The sequence below is a fragment of the Malurus melanocephalus genome, unplaced genomic scaffold (assembly GCF_030028575.1).
Source record: "Malurus melanocephalus ecotype Western Australia unplaced genomic scaffold, MMel_1.1 scaffold_1, whole genome shotgun sequence".
NCBI classification, from domain to species: Eukaryota; Metazoa; Chordata; class Aves; order Passeriformes; family Maluridae; genus Malurus; species Malurus melanocephalus.
This window is the reverse complement of record NW_026623233.1, coordinates 1,203,231-1,228,608: the sequence shown is the minus strand read 5'-3', so window position 1 is coordinate 1,228,608 and position 25,378 is coordinate 1,203,231. Positions and strand designations below refer to the sequence as shown.

General features: G+C 39.2%; 2 protein-coding genes across 3 annotated transcripts in view; both read left to right on the top strand.

Annotated features, from left to right (window-relative positions):
• Positions 1 to 8,262, top strand: part of PRPS2 (phosphoribosyl pyrophosphate synthetase 2) — a 23,276-nt gene extending 15,014 nt beyond the window's left edge. For both annotated transcript variants that reach the window (XM_057389605.1, XM_057389578.1), the window contains 5 exons: positions 540 to 638; positions 1,697 to 1,821; positions 4,327 to 4,500; positions 6,569 to 6,728; positions 7,544 to 8,262. In XM_057389605.1, coding sequence (XP_057245588.1) covers positions 540 to 638; positions 1,697 to 1,821; positions 4,327 to 4,500; positions 6,569 to 6,728; positions 7,544 to 7,636 — 651 coding nt within the window. In that variant the 3' untranslated portion in view covers positions 7,637 to 8,262. The remainder of the gene's footprint in view (positions 1 to 539; positions 639 to 1,696; positions 1,822 to 4,326; positions 4,501 to 6,568; positions 6,729 to 7,543) is intronic.
• A 4,560-nt stretch (positions 8,263 to 12,822) lies between these two features.
• TLR7 (toll like receptor 7) lies at positions 12,823 to 20,622 on the top strand. The gene is made up of 3 exons (XM_057389487.1): positions 12,823 to 13,880; positions 15,177 to 15,305; positions 17,202 to 20,622. The coding sequence occupies exons 1-3, from the start codon at positions 13,878 to 13,880 to the stop codon at positions 20,340 to 20,342; spliced, it is 3,273 nt and encodes a 1,090-aa protein (XP_057245470.1). The 5' UTR covers positions 12,823 to 13,877; the 3' UTR covers positions 20,343 to 20,622.
• Positions 20,623 to 25,378: the final 4,756 nt, after the last annotated feature.

Genomic DNA, 25,378 nt, shown 5'->3' with positions numbered 1-25,378 from the left:
AAAAAAAAAAAAAAGCCAGGGTAGAGCACCTCTGCCACCAAGAATCTGCTACAAGCTTCACTGTGTCATGAAGAAATGCTTGATACTAACATTGTTTTAAAGCAGTGTTCTCAAAAGTTGGGTTCATCTTGCCTTCGATCTTTGGGTTTTGCAGTGTTTCTTARAACAAGATAGAGTTGGGTGTTTATGTAGAGTAGAGGCATAGARAAATGAAGATTGCCTTTCTGCTATAGAAAAGCTAGCTGAAACTTTTAAATAGAAGAATTGGAAAACTACATCCCAAATTTTATCTGWTTATTACAAAGCACTATTAGGCAGACTGTGCAAACTGATTTAGATATTCCTAAATGTTTTCCTGAGTTTCAAAACCCTAGTAGCAAGATTGACAGGCTAGCTTGGCTAAAGCTCTGGAGCTATTCATATCTAGATTCCCAGTACTGTAAAGGGAAAAAACAATAAAAGTAAATAACTARTCTTCTGACTCCTTACATCTAGTYGAAATGGTTTTAAAATGCGAACATTTGTGCTTTGTTCCTCAGAGCCGTGCACCAATCTCTGCAAAGCTTGTTGCCAACATGCTGTCAGTTGCAGGGGCTGACCACATCATCACCATGGACTTGCACGCTTCTCAGATCCAGGTAACTCTGGGCTCTTGCCAGTTGTGTCTGGAAACTCTACTGAATTCTTGTGGCAGGCTAATGCTTATTCCCTGGGGTTTTGTCATTATTTTGAAACGTTATCTACAGAACTTTCAGGGCTCAGAGGAAGTCTTGCTACCTGTTTCTAATTACATTCCCTTCTAGAAAGGGACCAGTCTTGATTTATTGGGGTGATTTTGCAGTTATTTCGGATATTTGTGTTTTGGAGTCTTCAGTAAAATTTGCCAAGTCTAATGTAAGAGCTTCCAGAGCATAAAATATACTGGCTTGGGGCAAGTTCTCTTAATCTTAGCCTTGTCAGAGATTATAGTGTTGCCCTAGGTAGAGTTTTGTTGTTACAGCCAAGGGTACAATACTCTCTTAAAAGAAGTGGAGATGGAGCCTGGCAGCCCTTATCTGGCTTACTGCTGAATACAGCAAATCACAAAACCTTTTCCTCAGACACAGAGCACACATCATTTGTCATTCTCCTGTGTACCTTKTTTTAAGAGAACTTACTTTTATGTACAAAATATGGTATCTTCCACTTCTGACATTCCATTTTAATCAGAATTTCTTATTATGCTAGATGGCTGTCCCATAAATAAAAAGGTCTAACAGAGATTTCTTGTCTTTACAACTTGCACAAAGATTCCATTTTAGCTTGAGTCTTCSCCATGTTGAAATGCTGCTGTTCATGTCAAGTAGTTGAAATTTATGGAAGTTGAGTATTATTTGCTGGATTTTTTTGAGAGCTTTTCACTAGCACAAATTTACTTGAGTGCCTGAAGGTGATCATCTTTTCTGATTTTTTTTATCAATTGAGAAGATCTGTTTTCTGTTTCACTACTCTTGGGTGATATTTTTTAGAGACTTTGATATTTATTTGACTTCAGCAGCATTTGACAGCAGTATCAGATGCAGAACTAGGCCAGTGTAAAATACTAATTGAAGTTCTACCATTCATGAAAGGCAAAGGTTTGATTCCTTCCTTTTGTCTTCATTCCAGGCAAGATACAAACACATATTCATGAAACTCTCTTTCTCTTTTGGACTAGGGTTTCTTTGACATTCCAGTAGATAACCTGTATGCAGAACCTGCAGTCCTGCAGTGGATCAAAGAGAACATTCCTGAATGGAGAAACTGTATCATAGTCTCACCTGATGCAGGTGGTGCAAAAAGGTACTATACAAGCCTAAAGCTATTAGATTTACATATAGTTAGTGTTTAATAATCTGGTTTGTCCGGTCTTCTATATTACTCTATGAATTGTGCTAGTTACAGCATATATCACTGATTAATCCAACTGCACCAGAAAAACAGAGCAACTAGTTCTTTCAAAGTTGTTCATGCTTGAAAACAATCAGGAGCTTTCTATACTCTAAAGAAGGTATTTTTCTCTCTCCCTGGATATGGCTTCATTAGCTGAATCCCTCCACCAGAGGGAAGAAATTTTTCTGCTGCTTGCTTCTTTAGTCCACTGCGCCTCTTCCTGCTTCGCTCTGGAATTGCCTAAGCTTCCCTTCTCTGTCAAGCATATGGCCTATTCCCACTGTACCTGCTGGCACTTAGGTAAGAGCTTGCTTGACTGGTATTTCTTTCTTCTTTACATTCATTGCATTCTACATGTAAACCTGTTGACCCCAAGTTCTGCATTATAAATACTAGAAAAAGGGAATGAAAGCAGTGAAAGCGGTGAAAGGTAAAAATAGAAAACTTAATTCACTGGAGTCTTTCTTCATTCAGAGCATGTGTTTCTCATTTAGCAGACTCTGTTTTATTTGGTATTGATTGTGTATAAACCAATGCCAAGGCTCAGAACACACTGGCTGGTGAGGTCAGAAAGCATGCCATTGAGGCAAAATGCCTAATCTCACGTTTTATGGCTCATGCTGCTGCTGCAGAGAGAAGAAAGACAAATGAAATAAGGATCCTGTAGGCCCATAGCACTTTAAATGTCTGAAATGTAGCAAGGGGAAAAATGTGWAAGATTGTCATAATTTGATTTTAATTGAAGCTTCCAGGACATTCCTTCAGTCTGTTRTGAATGTTCATGTTGTAATGATTATTAGGGAAAGAAGACTAAGACTAATAACTCCTAGTTGTTCCTTTTTATATTCATCAGGTCAAGGATGTGAAGAACATAGAAAGCATTCCAGAGATTACTTAGTTAAATTTCTTTGTTCATTCCCATCAGAATACTTTTGCAGTTGGGTGGGGTTTTTTTTTTGTTTTTTTGGTTAGTTTTTAGTTTGGTTTTGCTTTTTAAAAAGAAAAAAATACGATCTTTGCTTAGAACTCAAGTCAGAAGAAGGGTTTCTTTTCCYCTACCAAGTATTTGTCCATTATAAAGTTAATCGAAGGAGTTCATTTTTCAAGGCTTACACTCACTGTTTTTAATATAGATGCAAACAGTTTATCTTTAATATCTTTCTGTTGTAATACAACCAACTGKTTTCTTGTGAAGTAGGAGAAGATGTTGCTTTCAATAAATTCATAGCTTCACTTCCTGTGAAAAGAAAATTGTTTTGCCTCTTCATTTAAAATATGTAAAACTTCAAAATACAACTTAATAAAAATTAATAGAATGGGAAAATTTGACATGAATTTTCTTAAAATTGAAAGCTATAAATATTAATGTTTAAAAATCAATTTTCTTCCATTTATTTAAAATATTAGYATTCTCTTTCTTTTCCATTGGCTTGATTTTCTCCATCATATTAGATGTTGCAGCTGAAAAAAGGCATGGAATTTTTATTGATAACTTATTGCCCCTGAGTTATTGAGACTTGCTAWGAAATTACCCTATTCATAAAAAATGCCAAAATTTTTGGATTTTTTTATCATCTATCTGTTGAAATACCATAACTAAAAACTTCATATTTAAGTGGTAAAGAAACGAAAATGTTCTCTTAYTAAGTGTGCATGTTAATTACCTCGTAAACAACATTTTAGCCATAGTCTAAAAGGACAGGCTACAAGGTTGTATCTGCATTTAGAAAAAAGCATGGAATTTTTTATTCCTGTGTCTTTATACCTAAGAGCTCTATTATACTAAAAAAAAACTGAAAAAAAAAGCAATCAGAAGTCTGTAACAAGTTTATTATTGGAAGTTTGGCCACCAGAGGTCACCCTGAAGAGTTTTAAAATACCTTGGTCAAGCAGATGTATGCTAAGGGAATTATTAATGAAGTAAGCTACAAAATTACTAGTCAAGTACTGTAAAAAGAATTATTAATCACTATTAACTTGTGGGTTTTTTTCCCTTTGGCTTGGTTTCAAATCCTGCAATGGTATTTTTCAGTTAGAATGTTAAAGTGCACATTCCCGTAGGCTTAGAATTGACTTCCCTCTGCTTTGAATTACCTAGTGTGACTAATATTGCAGCAGCTTAAAAAAGCTTGTGAATAGCTGAAATGTTTTCAAAGCCAGGCACTTAAGATAGAAAACCAAAATCAACTCAATTAAAAATTTATTTTAGGGGTATATAGCTTAAGACCCTTTGGTTGAATTTATTAGCAATGAAATAAGATTGTTTCTACCTGTCTCATTCCTTGCAAAARTTTTTGCTGTGGTAATTTGAAAGCCAGAGGACAAAAACTGGATTTTGTAACAAATACATATGTATGACTGTTTTTACTTTAAAAWTTTTTTTCTAAATGTTTTTTATTTTTTTCTGTAACCTAGGGTTACTTCAATTGCTGACAGACTGAATGTGGAATTTGCTCTCATTCATAAGGAAAGAAAGAAGGCAAATGAAGTGGACAGAATGGTCTTGGTCGGTGACGTGAAAGACAGAGTAGCAATACTTGTGGATGATATGGCTGACACATGTGGCACAATATGCCATGCAGCAGACAAGTGAGTATCATTTTGATCTGGCCACTGTGTCACTGTGCTGGGACCTGTMGGCAGCTGGTGAATGCAGTTGTCCTCAAAGCCTATAACCCAACCTGACCTCTGTAGCATGAAGTCATTCTGACCCTTGAGTCTATAGGTCTCAGTTCTGTGATTAAGCTGTGTCCTTCAGAAAGATGTTATCTGTACTTAGGAAGAGCACAGAATAAATAAAATGTCATATAACTTGAAAGGGACTTGGGCCATTTAGTGMACTTTACAGTTCTAAGGTAGAAACAACAGATCAAAAACCATTCCCCTCCTTGAACCTCATCATGGAGCCTTTCCACTCTCCTTAGGCAATCTTTCACAAAGCTTTACTGGATTTAACACTGTAAAGTATTTTCTCCTTAGTGTTCAATGCAAATCTAATATCAATCTTCAATGGTCATCTTAAGCATAAAACTATTTGTCCTTTTCATCTGGAGAGGTGAAAATAAGTTTTTCCTGTCTTTTGATTGAAAGTTAGGTGAAGAGTTCTCAGATGAAGAGTTCTACAGGAGAATGCTGGGGGAAATTGTATGAAAGCTACATGGTGAAGTTTAAGTGAGCTAGACATTGTTCTTGGTGGTTTGAAGTAAAGTTAATACCATGAGTTTACAATCTTTAGTTGCAGATTTGCTGTTTGCACCTAGATAAAGGATGTCCAAAACTCATGGAAGAGGRATTCGTATAGTCTTGTGTTTCTTTTCCCTTTCATGGAAATGTGATGAAGTTTTGCAAAGAGATGTGTAGTTGTTTGCTATCTACATTCTAATCTACATCACACCTCAAAGTATTCTTCTAGGCTGTGCTCTTTGCAGACCAAAATCACAAATTGCCTAGCCAACAATTTTCTTTTATATTCCCCTGCATAGAGGAACTTAATTCCTGTCAAAAAGGCCTTTATTTTTCTCCTGATTTGAAAGAAGCATCTTTATTTACATATAGTTTATCTCTAGAGACCAAACTCTAAAACTGTCAATCACCTTCAATGTATCTGCAGTGTTTACTAAGAAAGATGCTTTTTTTTGAGTAATGCTGCCTTGTATCATGTTCTTGGCATGAGCTAGTGCTTTTCATTAATGTCAAATCCAGGTGGGCTGCACTTTGTGTATAATTAGACTTTGCTCACCAAAATACTTCTGAGGACTCTTTATCTGAGCAACCTAGATGCATGTCAAGCAGACGAACTAAGAAAAATATACAAACTCAAGTACACACTCCCCCTGTTGTAATGCATACTCTTGTAGGCTGCAGCTACTAAATGTATTGCTGAGAATGACCAGAAAACTTTGATTCTGTTAAGTCATTCAAAATGAGATGATATTTCTGTGGTTTTGTCTTTTTTTTTCTCTCTTCTTTCTGTGCCTTTATGATGATCTGATAAAATGCCATTCCTCAGGCCCTCTAAGACTAGAAAAGCAGGTAGGACATAGCTGAGCATCTGGAGGCATTGAGGCCACTGGAAACTAATTTAAGATATTTTGACTCATTCACAAGGTGTTCTAGTTCTTTGATTTATACTTTTTTTCCTCCTYATGCCTCACTTCACAGCATGCTTGGATCAGCAGTATGTCTTCCCACAACCTTGCAGTAAGCTAGGCTGTTAATCATTAAYATTACTTCTTCCTCAGAAACTCCTTCCAAGCAGAACTGTTTGAATTGCAAATGAAAATAAAGGTGGACAATAATGGAGGCACAATAGAGTTGTGCATACTGCCATCCAACCTACTTAATTTTTTGCTTGGTTAAGATGGAAAGCTTGTACTGCATTCATTTTTATGTTGTCCTGATATGGTCAAAAGTGCAGCATTTTAGATTAGTATCACTGCTGCAAGTAGGAACTTTTAAATTTAATTATAATTTTTGTTGGGGACTTYTTGTAAAAATTCAAACTTTGTCAGGTTATGCAAATATCTGAATTGTTTTGTAGATGTRTTATATGTGGAACTTGGCAAGTAAAATGTGTTTCAGAGATGTGTATCCAGCTTCATCTATAACCATGTACGTTAACATGCATCACAGCAGGCTATTTTTGTGTGTTCTGCAGGTTACTGTCTGCTGGAGCAACTAAAGTTTATGCCATTCTGACTCATGGCATCTTTTCTGGTCCTGCCCTCTCTCGGATCAATAATGCATCATTTGAGGCTGTTGTGGTAACCAATACAATCCCCCAGGAGGAGAAAATGAAACATTGCCCAAGAATACAGGTACMGTGGTATTTTGTGTCATGTCTTTAAACTCAGGATTTGTATTTYACTGCTCACTGGTGCTGTATTTGTGCCTTGAGAGGAAATTAATATTCTTAAATAAGTTTGTAAAACATTTTCCTAAACTGTTTTAAGGGGATTCAGGTAATACAGTAGACCACTGCAAAATATTTGGTATTTGCCACACCTTGATTATGCTTGATTGTGAAAGTGTGACAAATGTAAAATTGACTGGGTTTTTTTCTCTTCTTTTCTTGATAAATATTAATCATACACTATTGGCATGTAGGAACTTAGATATTCTGTTGAGAAGGCCGTAGAAATCTTAGACAATTTTTTTTTTTCTTGAAAAACACTAGTGGAATTGTTCTGGGAAGTCATGTGTCCCATTTAGAGATTTTCCTTAGTACAGAGTGGAGAAAAGCATAAGAAATTGAGSGCTTAAATGTATTATTGGATTTTTTTAAGCTCACTGTTTATTTGGTATTTATTGAAACAAGGCAAGCACTTGCTTTAAATTGTACTTGKGTCAAGCAGACACTGCCATCTGATGGCAAGAATAGAATGGCTTTTTGGCAACATGCCTTTGTCAGAAGTCCTCAACAATATGACTGTTCAGTGATTCCATTCAATAATTCTAACCTGGTATTACTGCAATTTCTTATGTATATGTTTAATACCTAAATCTTTAATGTTACATTACTTCCTAGAAATAAAAGACAGCACAAAGGTAGATGGAATGTTTGTTGTTTATAAACTGATAGTTTATTGGTTTTGGCATGCCATAAGATTGTTTTTCTCAATGTTTCTTTCAGTTTATTGACATTTCCATGATCCTGGCAGAGGCAATTCGAAGAACACACAATGGTGAATCTGTGTCTTACCTGTTCAGTCACGTCCCCTTGTAACTGCAGGGGATTGCACTGCATCTTTGCAAAGGTCTCTTAAGCTAGCACTGTTTTTAACAACGCACATCAACCATGAGAAATTAGTATCTTTGTACAATTCGAGAGCTTGTATGTTTAATTATTATATTTGTCTTGTAATTACCATTTGTTCTGTGTAAATGGGCAATAAATCTCCATCTTGTGGAAACCTTATGAATTCCCTTGAGAGTCTGGAGGTCTTGTGTGTTGTGTAAGTTCATCCTGTGTGCCTGTTCTCACTTTCTGCTAAACTGCTGCATCAGATCCATTTTTCTATACAGAATTAGAAACTGTTCACAGAGCTTAACACGATGTACACATCTAAGATCATTTTCTGTGTTAAGCTAAATGATACAGACTTGAGTTTCTAGTGTCTRTTAATCTGTTGGGCAAACAGCTGGGGTTTTTTGTTTATGTTTAAATACCATGAACAGTATTTTGTAAGCCCTAACAATATGTAAAGGTCATGTTAATTTTGAGAAACTGTTGACATATACATAATATTAACTGTTTGATACACTTAATGTTCATTTTTTTTYCCCACAAGATATTTGGGGCTGCTGTTTTCTTTTGTAAAGCTGTCCTTCTATTAAATTGTTYGCTTAACATCTGTTCTGTACAGTTGCTGTCTTCAGTTGTAATATCCCAATATTATTAATGTCAACTGTTTAAATAAAAACCAAGATTTAATCATGAGCAGTTTGGTTTAAATTTCATGTTTTTTTCTCTGTAGTTTTTGGCATTCCCTGATTCTGATGATGAGAAATAATTTCATAACAGCTTTCCTGTTAATATTGTAAAGGTTTATTTTGTCAAGTCCAAACAGAAAATTTAAACACACTTTTACAGACTGGTCTGTACTGTGGTTGAGAAGCATCTGAAAATACTGTTTTTTTCAAACTGCACAGTCAGTGATCTTCTTCAAGTTCCTATTACAAAATACCACAGTACTTGACTGTGCAACCACTGAACTACAGTACATGAACTAAATTTGAATGCTTTAACATTAGAGAATTAAAATCATCATGAAAACATTTTTTTCTGTTGTATGATAGGAAACATTATGGTTAAGTATGGGTAATACAGTCGGTAATGGACTGGGGAAGGGGACTCAAAATTGTAATTTTTTAATTAGGTCTTTGAATCCTATTATGAACAGTTTCCATCTTTCTGTTAGAAGAGTAACATATATTAAAATACTATTCCTGCACCTAGTCCACAGGAACTCAAGTTTCCTACCTGAAATTACAGTTTTTAATTACAAAGGATTGCTATACCTGAGACATGCTCCCTTGCTATAGTGCTGCATAAAAAAAATAGCCTTATTTCATCCTAACTTGCTTCTTTGGGAATAGATTTAAAATAATGTGATSATGTATTACAAAGTGAATTTTTCCATTCTGGTTAAATCAGTCTTCAGAAAGTCTATTTTTTTTTTGTTTATCTGAGAATAAATCTATTTGGGGTGTTTTTTTCACTGAAAAATTTTCTATTGCTTCTGTGAAATTATTTTTTCTACATGAAAATGAGTAAAACAGAATTTSACCTGTACTTCTTTCAGTGATGAATACTGAAATAGAGTATATAAACTCTTGTGAGAATTCAGTTCAGCTACTMGTTCTCAGAGATTCTCATTAGGGCTGAATTTTCAGAACTATAACACAGCAGAAATGAATTTTCAATATTGTTTTATTTGGTAAAGAAATTTCTTAAATGTAAGATCACTTAATCCATGTTACTTTGCAGTTAAGTTGTTAACCTCCAAGTCTGGGGCCACATAATTATGCCAAGTTTACACCTGAGCACTRCACAAAGGGCACGCAATACATTTAATGCATGGGATCAGTTCAGTTRCTTTATGCATCAGACTGTTGTAAGCAAACCCACTCAAGTGGTGAATGAGGTGGGGGAAAGAGCAGAAGGAAAATTGCAGAAATAATCTTCCTGTGTGTAATGCATTTTGTGCACCCAAAGTGYTTATGAAGAGTTACAGGTGACTTCCACGAGCTCTGTGAAAACCACCTCAGTTTTGACAGAAGTAAATCCAGGGGAACAGAAAATTGTGTGGTGTTTGATGTTTAATGCTCTGTGCTCCCTGGTCCTTCTGCTACTTTAAACCCATTCAGTTTGAATCCATTACTACTCATCCTATTGCTGCAGTGCCTGGCAAAGAGTCCTTCTTCTGCTTTCCTGCAGCTCCTTTCAGATACTGGAAGGCTGCTGTGAGTTCTTCACATAACCTTCTCTTCTCCAGGCTGAACAGCCATGACTTTCTCAGTTTGTCCTCACAGCAAAGATACTCTAGTCCCTTTATCAACTTTACGGCCCTCTTCTGGGCTTGCTCCAGCAGTTCCATGTCCTTTTTATCAAAATAACCTGTTGAGTGGTAACCTTCTCCCATAAAAATGTCATGCACGATTTTTGAAAAAGCAGGATTAAACGGTATAATAAATCAGAATATTGATCAACACAGTTGTATGTTTAGTATGGGCTGTATTACAGTTGCTTGCCTGCCCTAATCTTAAGCCTTTATTTTCATATGGAGCTGCTTTCCAGCTATGTGATTTGTTCAGGTCCAGCAATGTCTGAGTTTCATGTTCTGCAGAGTTTCAGTGCTCCATCAGTGCTTTTGCCTGAAGATGACTTCATAAGCCATGGCAGGATTACCTGTATGAAGCTTCAAACTGGGCTAGTAATTTCAACACTAGGGTTTGAGGATATCCCTCTCAAAGTGCCAAAAWTCCTCTGAACCCGCCAATTTTATGATTTGCCAGCAGTTTGTATTRCTGTGCACCATCACTTCAGCACTGCTGCCTTGGCACTTCTCATCAATCCCAGAGAAAGGAAGGAATGGTGACTGTGGCTATTCCATCTTACCTGCCCCTGCGGAAGGGGCAAACAGAAGGGGTATAGCTGCATTGCTGACCCCAGAGATTGGAAAATAACTCCATCTTATTTCAGGTATTTCTGGATCCCCTCTGGCTCCCTTGAAGGTAACTCACTTTCAAAAACAGCAGTGCTAGATATGTTTGCTCTCAGAAAACAATTTTAACCTGTTGGAAACCAAACAATTGGTCATTGCACTGGAGTAGCCTGGGGCAGCCTGAGCTTTCAGGAAAGGCAAAGTCTGTTTCTGTGGTATTAGTGGCTCCCTTGGCTGTATCTCAGCACCCTGCACAGTTTAGGTAAGCTCTTAATGCAGATCTGTCAGGGTGTCCCCCTCACCAGAGCCCTGAGTGCTTCCTCTGCTCTTGTAGGCCACTGTCCTCCAGTGCTGTCTTCTGTTTATTGTTTTGGCTATTTTTAGTGCCTGCAAACACATTTCTGCAATGGCTGTCAGCAGGGATCTTACATTGCGTATACAGATCACCCCTACAGAAGCTTTAAAGCTTCTGCAAGTGATTTTGTTATCATTTCCCCAATTTTGCTATCTATTTCTCTTTTTGCTTCTTTTCGTACATCTGTCTACATCAGTTTGAAGAGTCAGCTGATGTATTTCAAAAACTGAGCAAGATAACTGGCTTTCTTGARTAATTTCGTGGGTAAACTATGCAATGTTACACTRAATACTGTATTAATTATGAATAGGTGGGGCTGTGTCCTCACTCTTGCAATGAGGGTCAGCACTTTAGAGAAAAGACATTGCAGCAAGACTTTAGGACCAGAAATAAATTATCCAGATTTAAGATTAACTCAGTGAAATCCTGATTTTGGAAACTAAGCTAAAGCAACTTGCTGTCATTTTTCATTTAGAAGACAAAGGGGAAAAWAGGAAACATGAATTCACCAATCGGATTACAAGCCAGCTGACAATCAAGCTCATAGGTGAAGGATTAAGACAATTAAGGACTCCTGCTTTATTTTAAATTATATTCTCGCTCACAGCAGCARCAATATACGTTTGCTCTTACCGGTGGGTCCTCCTCTCACATGTGATGCAGGAGGAAGTACTTTTTTGCTTTTCATTACTTTATGTTTCCCAGGAGGCAAAAGAGATTGTGTGTTACTTCTGAGGGAAATCAGTAAATAAGTGACTCCCTGTGCCTTTCAAAATCAAACTATATTCTGAAGTTCTGAACTGTTGTGTGTTTACTCCCATCTTTTAAAGGGAAATATTGATGTATTTTGCTTTCAACGTTTCACAGGTTTAGAAAAAAAATAGCAACAAAAGTGCACTCTATGTTTCTGTTAGTGTTGAGCTAAAGCTGCAGTTTCACTTTGTACAGAATTGAAACTCCTGTGCTCTTAGATGGGTGACAACATGTTCCTACTATAAAAAAGAAACAGCTTTATTCCAAAAGAAAGCATTGAGTGTCTGTCCAGTTATTAAAATATCTGAAGTTTGTGGGTTTAGACTTCAAATGAGATCTGCTAAGACAAGTGTGCCTGTCAAAAATTACAGGGTTGAATGACAGTACTGATTTAGAAAACTTACTTGTAACCAAAACAATTGGATATTAAGCATCTCCTGTTCTGGTGTCAAGTGCAGGGACATGGCTGGGTACTTGAAGAAATCAGTCCAGCTTGTGCAAAGTCATTCTCTTCTATCATAATTAGTTAAGCACATTAAATTTTCTATAGGGCCAATTATTATAAATGAGTGAAAGCTGTTTTTCCTATGTGGTGACATACACAAAGCGAAATATTCAGAGCTCAGTAGCTAGTGTAAAGTGTTTGCTAGCATGGAGTGAAGGTTTTCCTCCTACGACAAATGTGTTGAATGGCCTTTCAACACACTGCAGGATTTTAGTAAGATTTCTGCATTAGTTAGGGTAGCACCCAATGAAAACCTCAGTGCATTTTGCATGAAAAGCAATAKCCGCTTATCAGTAAAGAGCAGAAGAATCATACTTCATTGCAGTACTTTTAGTATTCATGCACAGAGAAAAATAGTCCTGAATTAATATAGGGTATTAATAAGCTCTTTTCTAGRCCTTAATTGAAATGGCAGTGATGCTGTACAACTTTACAGTTTTCCTGTTTATGTCTATTTGATTCAGACACTAAACACAGGGAATTGGAACGTGTGATTATAGATWCTTTCCCTGTTCGTTCTTAAGGTTCCAATAACCTGAAATTAATTTCTTAGCTCCACCACAGACAGAGAAATTATGAATTTAAATTTAAAATGTAAAGAAAAATATGTAGAGAAGGATGACATAAAAAAAAAAACAAAACCAAACTCCACCTTATAGACATCCTAAYCATGGAACTAGTCTGTTCTGCTAAGCATGGAGGCTTCTAAGTAGGAAACTCAGAAAGACACCGTATTCTGTGAAATGCTGGCTTCTCTTCAGCTTGAGTCCATCCATATAATTTTAAACTTTGGCCCTTCTACACTTGCCCACACAGTTTTGACCTTGCTGTATGCCATTTCCTGTGCCCTTGCCACTATCATTTTTATTCTCATTTGGTTTGTTTCCCTTCCCCAAACTCCCGTTCACTTAATAGACATTTCTTCCATAGAGTGTTCAGCTTAGAACTGTTGCAGTTCTTGAAGCTATTTGCATCAGGGATGAATGCCACATAATAATAATTACAAAAATTACTCAACTTTCAAAACTGAACTATTGTTAACATTAGTTACCAACTTCATGCAACTTACATGAAAAAGAGGGGGTGGGGGAAAGGAGGAACTTGAGCTTCTGCAAATCTTAGTTTGCAGTCTGAAGTGACTGATTACTCTTATGTAACATGTTTGTCTCCTTGCTAAGTGATCTTAAACTTTGTGGCCAAATATTTTGCAATTGTCCTTTGGAATTCCCCATGGCTTGGATGTTAACCTTCTTGAATTAGATCTGATTATAATTTTATGTGATGTGACAGTCTATCTAGGTAAAACACTGGAAATTGCAGCAYATGAGGGTAAAAGCACGTGGATGTATGAGTAATGTAAGAATTTGTTTAAAGRGGGGAAAAAAATAAGAGTACTCAGTTATTTCTGTGGGGGTGGAGCAATAAATGAGGTGCTGTTGTTTTAAATACAAATGTTTGAGGAAGTAGGTTCYAGCAGTTGTTTCACATTCAATTATTTCTCAAGTTGCAATCGAGGTGAAGAATAGTAATAGCGTGGTGATTTCTGCTCCTGTCCTGAGTGAGTTATCTTGCATTCTCCTCTGCACCTCAGCTGAGCCAGTGGGAACCACTTTTATTCTGTGTTCTTCTGCTCCATTTTACAGTCTCTTCCATCACTAARCCCATCAGACCTGGAAGCACAGAGAAAATGGTACGTTAAACTTTCATTTTTAATTTGCTCATAGATATCTTTGACTGAAACTGCTTTGGAAGACTTGAAAGAACATATTCTTATTTTCTGTTTTCTAAATGTTCCAGTTTACTGTTAGAAGCTTCAGTGCATCATGACCAGAAAGGAAAGCATGAATTTGCACTAATACTTATTGTACAGCAGTGCTACAGAAGGAACAAATAATGTCTTATCTAAATGCTTTAAATTCTGAGGTGTTTCTTTTTCTCTACACTTGCCTCCTGTCACAACTTAAAATACATGTGGMACCTCTACAGAAGAACTTCCTTCAGAGACACATAGCTGTACTGTTGCTAAATATTTGAAGAATACCCTAAATCRTTATGGATTAGTGCATGTGCCAGCTGAAATCGGATTAGTTATTTTTGAACTTCGGATAAACCCAAGTGTAGATCACAGAGAAAAGAGCAGCTCACAAGCATACTCTAGCTGTGCTTTTAAAGAAGCCTCTCATTGCAAAGACATTGCACAAGACAGAATTGCTTCTTGCTTTTATTTAAAAGGCTTTTTATTTGTACTGTTACTATAATGGACACAAGKTTTTACACATGCAAATAGCCTGATACAGCATCAGAATGTAACTCTTTACAGTTAAAATAGCTAATGCATTAAAAGGATTATCAGAAGAGGGAAGGATATACAAAGAAATGAACACAAAGATGGTAGGAGCTAGGCTGGCTCTGCAACAACACAGGTTCCTAAAAATAYTTCAGTGTGTGAGAGGTCAAAACCTGAGCATTGTAAAAGACTCAAGAGGTCTTTTTTGACTTATTGAGAAACCTACAGACATATTCATGAAGACTTTCAAAGCCCAAATTCACTACACATAATTTCAGGCAACTAAATGTGCAGCATTGATTTCTGCTTGGTGTGTATTCAGGCAGATCTCCTTCAATCTTCAAACCAAGCAGTTCCTGCAGAGAGGCCTCTCTTTCTCTCTCTTTCTCTCTCTCTCTCTTTGTCTCTCTCTCTTTGTCTCTCTCTGTCTCCCTGTCTCTTTCTCTCTTCCCACTCTTTCTTGAATTTCACTGTTAGGTTGATGACAGCAAATTGAGGAACTTGGTTGGGTAAGCACCTGAAATTAAGGGCCTGAGTGCAGGGGCTGCATTTGAGTTCATGTAGAAAGTTTGTCTTCAAYTGAGACTGCAGTCACACCTTGCCCATGTCCTGCTCTAGTGCTTCAACAAAGTGGTTTAATCTGGTTAATCAGATCTTTAAAKCTTGACCCTAATTAAGTATCCTTTCCTTCATTTAAAGGTAGAAAGGCTGCTGGGCTTTGATGTGCAGCAGATGTCAATAATTGCTTCAGTGACTGCAAATTCYATGTCTGTGGCTGGTGACGGCCAGCACTTCATGGTCTGCTGTGGTGTGCGTCGACAGATAAAGGTAAAAGGCACCCATGTGATGGAGGGACATGTCCTGCAGTGCAGAGAGTCTTTTTGGTTTCCCTACCAGCTCTCTGCTGTGCTCCATGGGCATTTGCCTTGGGTGGCCAGTTTGGCCCTGAGGTCCATCAATCTGCTAATGCAAGAAATGGAGGCAGGCAGGTGCTGGGACAGGCCATTTGGTTAGGGTAGGCATTCTTTGTGTTTCCAGGGAATGGGCAAGGAAATTGTGGTACCACTATCACTGCATCAGGGTACRCTGAATTCAAGGTCTGCAGTGGACTTTTACATTTTTCCTTCTATAATGAGGCTCTGTAATTCCAAAGATGACTGAAAGAATTCCCAAAGTGATCCCATTTGGCTGCTCAGTCAAGACAGCAGAATTTCAGTGCTGTGTGAGACCTGATCTGGCTTCTGTCACGTTTCCTGCCCTGCAGGTCACTAGAGCACTCTTCTGCATACATGGATGCAGAGGCAGATTTAGCATAGCTCTCTAAGTAACACACAAATACAAAGTTGTGCAGGGGACACGGTGCTTGAAATGAATAGGGTGTACAACAGGAAGTGTCACTCCACCTCCAAGTCCGTGTCACCTSCAGGGCACATCTTCAGCAGACCTCAGCAGTGTTTGCACAGGCTGCTTGAGCAGGTCTCTGTATGTTCTTGTGTCCCTGCTAAAGAGAAAAAAAACATTTCCATGTATTTTGAACATTTTACCTAATAATCTGATTCTCACCTGCTTTACTGGGTTTTAACATTTACCAATATTATGTTATACTTAACTAATCCTGGTTGTTTAAGAGCGCTCTATGTGCTGAACAAGCCTCCACCACTGGGTTTTCAAGGGAGAAATGAGGCTGTTGATTTTCGTGGGGTGTCTTGTCTTTAAAACTCTTAACCAGCACCAGACACAAGCAGTTAAGATGGTGGGCAAGGCAGCAAGATGGCCATGGCCCCTCTGCCTGTGCCACACAAGCCAAGGCTGGCAGCCTGCCAGCTAGGGCTTCCTTGACACTGACTGCTGCTGAGGAAGYAACTAGTAAGCTGTGAAATATTAAAAGCTTATGGCTCTTTCCACAATACACCCGAATCTATAAAGTCAGCAAGACCACAAAAGCTTGACAGACAGAGAGAGTGTTTTGGAAGCTTCTTGAAATGCCTGTGGGATTTTTGTTCTGGTTGTTTACTCTGATTATTAGTCTTTTATGGAACAGCCCAATTTTAAACATGTCTTTGATTTTCATGTTCCCACCTCACATTGATACATTGTTTTCCCAGCCCTCTGCCCTTATTGCACAAGTGAAAATGCAAAYTGGTATTAAATTTTATTGAAATGAAGCCATTGACTATCTTAGGCCAACTATACATCCATTCTGACACTTACTAGAAGAAGAATATTTATGATAATGTTACATTTTAATTAGGAACTCCATCAGTTAGTGCAATTTTGAAAGGTTACACAAGCTTTCAAGTCATTATAGATTTGGTCCATCTTGAATACACTTTGAAAAAATAACTGTGGTCATCTAAATTATTATGCAATGGCAGTCTGAAGGATGGGTAACACGTCTTGTTTCTGATWAAAAAAAGAACACTCACAGAGACACAGACTTTAATCACCCCATCTCAGGTTTCCAGGAGACTTTTTAAAACTTACTGATTCCTTAAAGAATGATATTTAAATTAACTATACAACTCTTGGTGATAAAAACATTTTAAAAAATGCTTGAGGAAATACCAACATATGCCCCCTGAAATTTATAATCCTGCTTCCACATCCATTCCTGGCCAGTATGAGACAACGGCACCAATTTAGCTGTATATTTGGCCTGACTGAGTGTGTAGCTAAATATTTTCCTTGCATTAAAATATTACCTCTGCATTTGCTTGATTTCAGGTACCTTGTGCAAAGATGTCAAATGCATTGCCATTTGTCTTGCTCTTCATATTTCCAATGCTGCTGTCAGGAGCTTGGTTTCCCAAAACTTTACCCTGTGATGTTAAGTCTTCAGAAGGAACTGTCASAGTGGACTGCACTGACCGGCGCCTTACAGAGATCCCCAGAGGGATCCCTGCAAATGCTACCAACATTACCCTGAGTATTAACCATATTCCACAAATCTACCCAAAATCGTTTGATCGTCTTGAAAACCTCCAGGAGATTGACTTCAGGTGCAACTGTGTGCCTGTCAGACTGGGGCCCAAAGATCAGGTGTGCACCAGCAGACTGAAGATTGAGGATGGCAGYTTTGCTGCCCTGACAAGAYTGAAGTCATTGTATTTGGATGCAAACCAGCTGGTGGAAATACCCCGAGGTCTTCCTGMTGCTTTAACCCTGCTGAGCCTGGAAGCAAACAATATCTTTTCTATCCAAAAAGACACCTTGTCAGAGCTAGCAAACATAGAGGTTTTGTATCTTGGACAGAACTGTTACTACCGCAATCCATGCAATGTTTCRTTTGAAATTGAGGAAACAGCCTTTCTGGGGCTGAAAAARTTAACAATACTGTCCCTGAAGGCCAACAACTTAACACACATTCCACCCAATTTGTCGTCTACTTTAAAGGAATTGTACATTTACAACAACATGATTGAAGTGATTGAAGAGCAGGATTTAAAGGCCCTTCCCAACCTGGAAATTCTCGACATAAGTGGCAATTGCCCACGTTGCTACAATGCCCCATATCCTTGCATTCCCTGTCCCAAGGGCTCCATTGAGATCCATTCAAAGGCTTTTGACTCCTTGGAAAATTTAAGAGTTTTGCGACTTCACAGTAACTCTCTTGAGAGCATACCCAGCAGCTGGTTTAAAAACATCAAGAATCTCCAAGAACTTGACCTCTCCCAAAACTTCCTCATGARGGAGATTGGAGATGCTCAGTTTTTGAYRTTTATCCCCAGCCTTGTRCAGCTTGATCTGTCCTTTAATTTTGAGCTGAAGATGTATTCTCCCTCCTTGAATCTTTCTAAGACATTTTCTTCCCTCTCTAACCTGGAAACCCTGAGGCTCAAGGGTTATGTCTTTAAGGAACTRAGAGCACRAGATCTACASCCACTGCTCGGTCTTAGGAATCTCACCATGTTGGATCTCGGCACTAATTTTATTAAAATTGCAGACCTGACAGTGTTTGAAGAATTCCCAGCTCTTAAGTTCATTGACCTCTCAGTGAATAAAATTTCTCCTTCTTCTGGGGAAAGCAATTTCTATGGATTTTGCTCTAATCCTGGCATTTCARTGGAACAATACAACAGGCAAGTACRACAAGAGATGCATTAYTTCAGGTATGATGYMTATGRGCGWAGTTGCCGTTCCAAAGACAAAGAGGATTCTTCCTACCAGTCTTCAGTTAAGGAWGATTGCCTTAACTATGGAAAGACTCTGGATTTAAGCAGAAATAATGTATTTTTTGTTAACCCCTCAGACTTCCGGGGACTTAGCTCTCTCARATGTCTCAACTTGTCAGGKAATGCAATAAGTCAGACTTTAAATGGAAGYGAATTCTCTTACTTGTCTGGATTGAAATATCTGGATTTTTCTAACAACAGGGTTGATTTGTTATACCAAACTGCTTTCAAAGAGCTCAAATTTCTAGAAATTCTAGATCTGAGCAACAATAAGTATTATTTTGAGGCTGAAGGTGTTACTCATGTGCTTAATTTTTTGAAAAACCTAGCCCATYTGAAGAAGCTGATGATGAATGACAATGACATTTCTACCACGATTGATAGAGGAATGGAAAGTCAATCTCTTCGAATTTTRGAATTCCGAGGAAATCATTTAGATGCTCTCTGGGTGGACGGAAATGATAGATATTTGTCCTTCTTCAAGAATCTGACCAGCCTGGAAGAAYTGGATATTTCCTTCAACTCRCTCAGATTTTTGCCWCCTCKTGTTTTTGAAGACATGCCTCCCAGTCTCAAGATCCTCAACTTAACAAATAATCTACTGAAGAGTTTCATCTGGGGAARMCTCCCCTCTCTGAGGAACCTAGTAACTCTAGAYCTGAGCAATAACCTTCTGACAACTGTTCCCCGAGAACTGTCYAATTGCACTTCATCGCTCCAAGAACTGATGCTCCGAAACAATCGCATTCAGCGGCTAACCAAATATTTTCTCAGAGGTGCTTTTCAGCTGAGGTACTTGGACCTCAGCTCAAATAAGATTGAAATAATTAAGAAATCTAGCTTCCCTGAAAAYGTTATTAACAACCTGAAGATGCTGCTGTTGCACGGSAATCCCTTTAAGTGTAACTGTGAGGCCGTGTGGTTTGTCTGGTGGATCAATCAGACACAGGTGACCATTCCTCTTCTGGCCACAGACGTGACCTGTGCTGGCCCAGGGGCACACAAGGGAAGRAGCGTGGTTTTCTTGGATCTGTATACCTGTGAGCTGGACACGTCCTATTTGATCCTGTATGCTCTGTCAGCTTCAASCRTCCTTGGCCTTATGGTGGTGGCAGTGATGAGCCATCTCTACTTCTGGGAYGTGTGGTACAGTTACCATTACTGCACGGCCAAGCTCAAGGGCTATCGGCGCCTGTCTGCACCAGATGTGTGCTACGATGCCTTCATTGCCTATGACAGTGAAGATCCAGCTGTGAATGAGTGGGTGCTGCAAGARCTGGTTGAGAGGCTGGAAAACCAAAAAGCCAGGCAGTTCAATTTATGCCTGGAAGGAAGGGACTGGCTCCCAGGACAGCCAGTCCTTGACAACCTTTCCCAGAGCATTCAGCTGAGCAAAAAGACCATCTTTGTGCTGACCAAGAGRTAYATTAARAGTGGCAGCTTCAAGACAACATTTTACATGGCTCATCAGCGGCTTCTAGATGACAAAATGGATGTCATTATCTTGATATTTCTTGAGAAGGTTTTGCAGAARTCCCGTTAYGTYCRGCTRAGGAAGAGGCTGTGCAGAAGTTCTGTCTTGGAATGGCCAACGAATCCTCAGTCTCAGCCCTACTTCTGGCAGTGCCTGAAAAATGCCATAGCCACGAGCAATTTGCTGGCTTACAACAAGCTTCTCCAAGATACGGTTTAGTTCTCCCCTTTCCCTTAAATATTGCTATSATACATATGCACCTTGCTTGGCACTTGTTAGTGCACAGCAGGGGAAGATGCACTACCCCCTGGGAGTCACTGGTGTAGAACATCACCACTTCCAGCTTTCAGTTCACTAGAGGCCTCCAACCTTTGTGGCTGGGTCATGTGTGGTTTAGACACTCGGTCAACATGCTCAAGYACACATAGTGAAGGAGTGGTTTGACCATGCCTAAAGTTGCTGCTCTTCAGACACTGTTAGAATAAATATGATTTTAATAAAAAGGTATAATTTCTGAATTTGTTATATTTATGAAAATCAAGAAAAGCATTTGTTGACACATTTGTGTAAGAGAAAAGCTTTAGAGAAGCTCATAGTTTGATCTTAGGAGTTGAGAAAATARAAGATTTCTTATCTTTTCATCTTAGGCTTACAGCTTCTGAATCCACCGCTTCTATCTGAGTGGGAAAACTGGGGAAAGCAAATTCTGCTGGGACTGCTGTCAAGGGCTTGGGTCAGGTACAGGAACTCTCCCATTTCTGCACAGTCAAAAAGCTCAACAATCTGAAGATATTTTGCAGTGTGGACTAAAATGGAAAGGTGTGAGAAACAAGTGCAGAAGTTCTTGCAGGCTGTAGGTGGAAAGATGTTATAAGGGATTCCTTGTGCATGGAGCTGCTGCATGAGTGCAAAAAGAGGAAGCAGGACAGCAGACAGGCAGAGGGAGAGGCACAAGCCAGATGGAGAAAATCAGGTAAATGAAAGAGACCAAGAGCTAGATGATCTTCCAGATTCTTCCTAACCCAAGCCATCCCATGATTCTGTGATCTTGGCTGCCTCTGGTGGTTCCTTGCCTAGCTTTTCTGTCTGGTCCTTTCTTTAAACAGTCCCTTTTTTATTTAGTTGTAGGTGTGCAGACAGACAAAAAAAAAAAAAAAAAAAAAAAAAAAAAAAAAAAAAAAAAAAAAAAAAAAAAAAAAAAAAAAAAAAAAAAAAAAAGAGGACTAATGTTCATCTAATAGAACAGACAATAGGATTTTTTTGTTTTCTCCAAATTATCATAGTGGAGTTATGGATTTACAACAGAAGCAGGAGAAAGGTCAGGGCCTGGTTAGGAGAGTAGATGTTTTATGATTTTATWTTAACATTGGACAGAAAATCTGGGAAACTAAAGGCCTGTCAGCATGACATCACTGCCCGTGAAGGTCATAGAGACAATCATTTTGAATGCCATCATGCAACAAGTACAGGACAACTGGCTAGCATGGGTTTATGAAAGGCAGGTCTCTCTTGACCGGCCTGGTCTCCTTCTGTTACAAAATGAGCTGCTTAATGGGTGAGGGACGCCAGCTGTGGATGTTGTCTATCTAGATTTTAGTAAAGCCTTTTACATAATTCTCCACAGCATTGTTTAGTCTGGAGAAAAGAAGGCTGAGGGGAGACCTTATGATTCTCTACAGCCACCTGAAAAGGGGCTGTACTCAGTGAGAGTCAGTCTCTGCTCCCACATAGGAAGTGACAGGATGAGAGGAAATGGACTGTAGTTGCACCAGAGGAGGTTTACATTAGATATTAGGGAAAGCATTTCATGGAAAGGGTTGTCAAGCAATGGAACAGACTGCCCAGGGAAGTGGTGGAGTCATCATCCCTGGAAGTGCTCAAAAAACATGTGCATATGGCACYTGATATGTTTTAATGGTGAACATGGTCATGGTGCTAGGTTGACGGTTAGACTTGATGATCTTAGAGGCCTTTCCGGCCTTAATTATTCTAAGATGCTATGGTTTCTTATGCTTGTGTTTGTAAACCAGTGATTTGAAGTTCAGCTGCTTTGTGCTCCATGACTGAGCCAGTCACCAAACACCACTTTGCCCACTAATTCCTGTCTCCAAACAACAAGCCTAGTTGGGCACCTTTCCTAATTGGTTCCCTTAATACCTCTGCCAAGAAATTATCAACATGCTTTAGGACTGCTTGTGTCCATGGTATGATGTTCCCAGTTAATGTCTGGAAAGTTAAGATCCCCCATAAGGACAAGGACAGCTGACCTAGAGATATTCCTTAATTCGTTATAGAATAATCCTCAGTGTCATGATCTCAGATGGGTGGTTGATAGTGCATTAACACCATAATACCCTTCTTCACCCTTCCCAGAGACTCTCAACCATGTCATCAYCAGCTGCAGGGACTATACCTTTCAAACCCTCCCTCATATAAAAATCCATCTCCTGACTTGTCTGCCCGGTCTATCCTTCCTGAGGAGCCTATTATTATGTTATAACACAATAACACAATGAATTTACAGTATTGCATTATTTGGTAAAGACACTTCTTAAATGTAGAATCATTTCTTAAATGTAAGATCATTTAACCCACATTACTTTAACTTTGCAGTTAAGTTGTTAATCCCCAAGTCTGGGGCCACATAATTATATCAAAGTTATACCTGAGTGTTACACAACAGGCATGCAATACATTTAATCATAGTATCAGTTCAATTGCTTTATGCATCAGATCTTTGTTTCAAATAAAGTGCTTGTTTCAAATAAATTTTGCCTTCCCCATGCACAAGCACTGTAAATAAAGCTTCAAAATTACTTGTGCCAAGAGATTGCTTGTGCTTCTGATCTTTTGAAACTTTTCTTGGAGACCGTGCCTTGCACAGGTCAAATAGAGAATAATGTAGGCATTGACTCTCATGCAAACCTTGCTCATAAATTATGCTCCAGATGTCTTGAACATAAGGATAAACTGTTAATCACAGCAGACCAGTAAACATCTTAATATGAAGATCATCCTTCTCCTTCTTTTTATGGTCTGACAGAAGGGACACAATGTTTAAATTTCCTTGGGAGTCTGCGTTGCAATTCACATGTAGTGAAAGTTTATGTTTCTCGGATTGTTGTAAGGAAACCCACTCAACTGCATTTAACTGAATGAGATGGGRGAAAGAGCAGAAGGAAAAWTGCAGAAATAYTSTTCCTGTGTGTGCTGCATTTTGTGCACCCAAAGTGCTTATGAACTTCCAATAGCTTTGTAAAAACCACCTCCGTTTTGACAGAATCAAAAGCCAGGGGAACAGAAAATGGTGCAATGCTTGGGGTTTAATGCTCTGTTCTGGTCTGAAGGTCAGACAGCTCATCCCAGTGGGAAACATTCCTCTCTCAGCAGCATTCTTTTGAAATAAYTGAAAATATACCCCATTGCATAGCAGAAGTTGAAGGATTTAGCTGACATTTTTCTGTAAGCCTTACTTTGACTTACAGTGCCCTAGTGCAAGAACACATTTTTGGCTTTCTTGGTAAGAGTACTTGATGCTTGCAGCCTTGCTGGGAACTCTTGTCATAGACTCCAGGGGTTTTAAATGTCACTCAGACCTGTTTCTGGGCAGTAGGCTATGGGGAGTGAAACCTGTGCATGTTTTCACTGTACAAGTCCTTCTCTGTCGTTTGTCAGGGTTTTCTTGTCAGGGCCGGTACTCTGCGGTCTCTTGTGTGTTGTGTGGTGGCTGCCCCTGTCTGGCAGCCAAGGCTCCACCCATCCGGGCTGGGGACAAAAGTGGGAGGGCACGTTTAGAGCAGCTCTTGGGTGAGCCGGCTAATCAGATGAGAAAAAGGCAAATGATGCAAAAGTGATCAGTCACCACCTCCTGGCAGCAGACCAATGCTCAGCTAGCCTTTAAGTGATTGCTGTTTGAGTTAAATCCATATTCTGTACTAGCCCTCGCCAGTTTTATTGCTGGGCATGGAACCACAGTGGTATGAGTGATGCTTTTGATCAGCTGGGCTCTGCAGTCACAGCTGTGCCCCCTCCCAGACTCTTGCTCACCYCCAGCCTGCTCCCCAGCGTGAGAAGTGGAGAAAACCTTGAGGCTCTCAAGTTCCCCAGCAGTCATAATGCTGGTGTGCTATCAACACTGCTCTGGCCACCAGTCTGTGCCAGAGCTGGACCACAGGGCTGCCACACAGAACATGGGCTCCATCCAGGCACACCCAGGACGGTTGTTGTGAGTGACAAAGGAAGTGTCACTGTGGACAATTGTCTCTTTCTTTTCCAGGCCTGTATTTTGCTGTATTTGTAAGAAAAGGTAAAAGGGGACGGAATAATAGAAATGGCACAGAACAGGCAAATCATAGAGACTTGCTGAATTCCCTGCTCAAATTATGCCCCTATGCATGTATGCGCACACAGATATCTGCTCTTATTAGCAGAATCCACAGTGGGTGGCTTTCRTCAGATGCTAAGGGAAGAGATCATCTTTGGCAGAATAATGATGGTGCTATATTGTAGTCRCAATGAAAGCATTTTTGTAASAGGAGCTTATGGTAAKTGTAGCACATAAATTRTTATTAAAATACTAACAGGTTTCTGTAAACCAAATCAACACTACCTATTGGTAGTGTAATATAGAATTTATAATATATTTTAGCTTATAATTTCCAATCACCTAAATCCTAATAACTTATGATGCCTTGTGACTTGCACCCTCTGCAAATCAAGTCAAATCTTTGTCCAAGATTTGCTTGATCAAAACAGTTATAATCCTGATTCTCACAACATATAGAAGAATGAGTCACTCCCTCCATTGTCAGAGGATACAAACAATGGTGGAGGCATCCCCGCTGCTGGAGGGTGATGGGTTTCACTGTCCCACTGACAGCTCTGGTTCCAGTCCCCCCTTATTCCACGGAACTGCTTGGATCTCTGGACCAAGAGATCTCTGGACCAGTTCTGTGGGCTGTTGTGCTTTTCCTTCTTCTTCTGTGAGGGCCTGGTGGGCCCGGGGCCCTGCACCCTCCAGGACRGCAAGGAACAGAGCAGTCACCTGCTGCTTGTCTTGGTTTTCTTTTGGGTTCACAGGCCTGAGAACGAGGTGAAGGGGAATGGAGTGACACCTCACTCTAGAAGGACTTCTCAGCGAAGGCGAGAGTGAGATGTGTGACCTCTGAAGAGAGCCCTGGTCCCACCAAGGCGTGCAGGGGTAGGATCCAGAGAGCAGCAGCGTGAAAGCACAGGGAAAATGCGGCTCCAGGCCC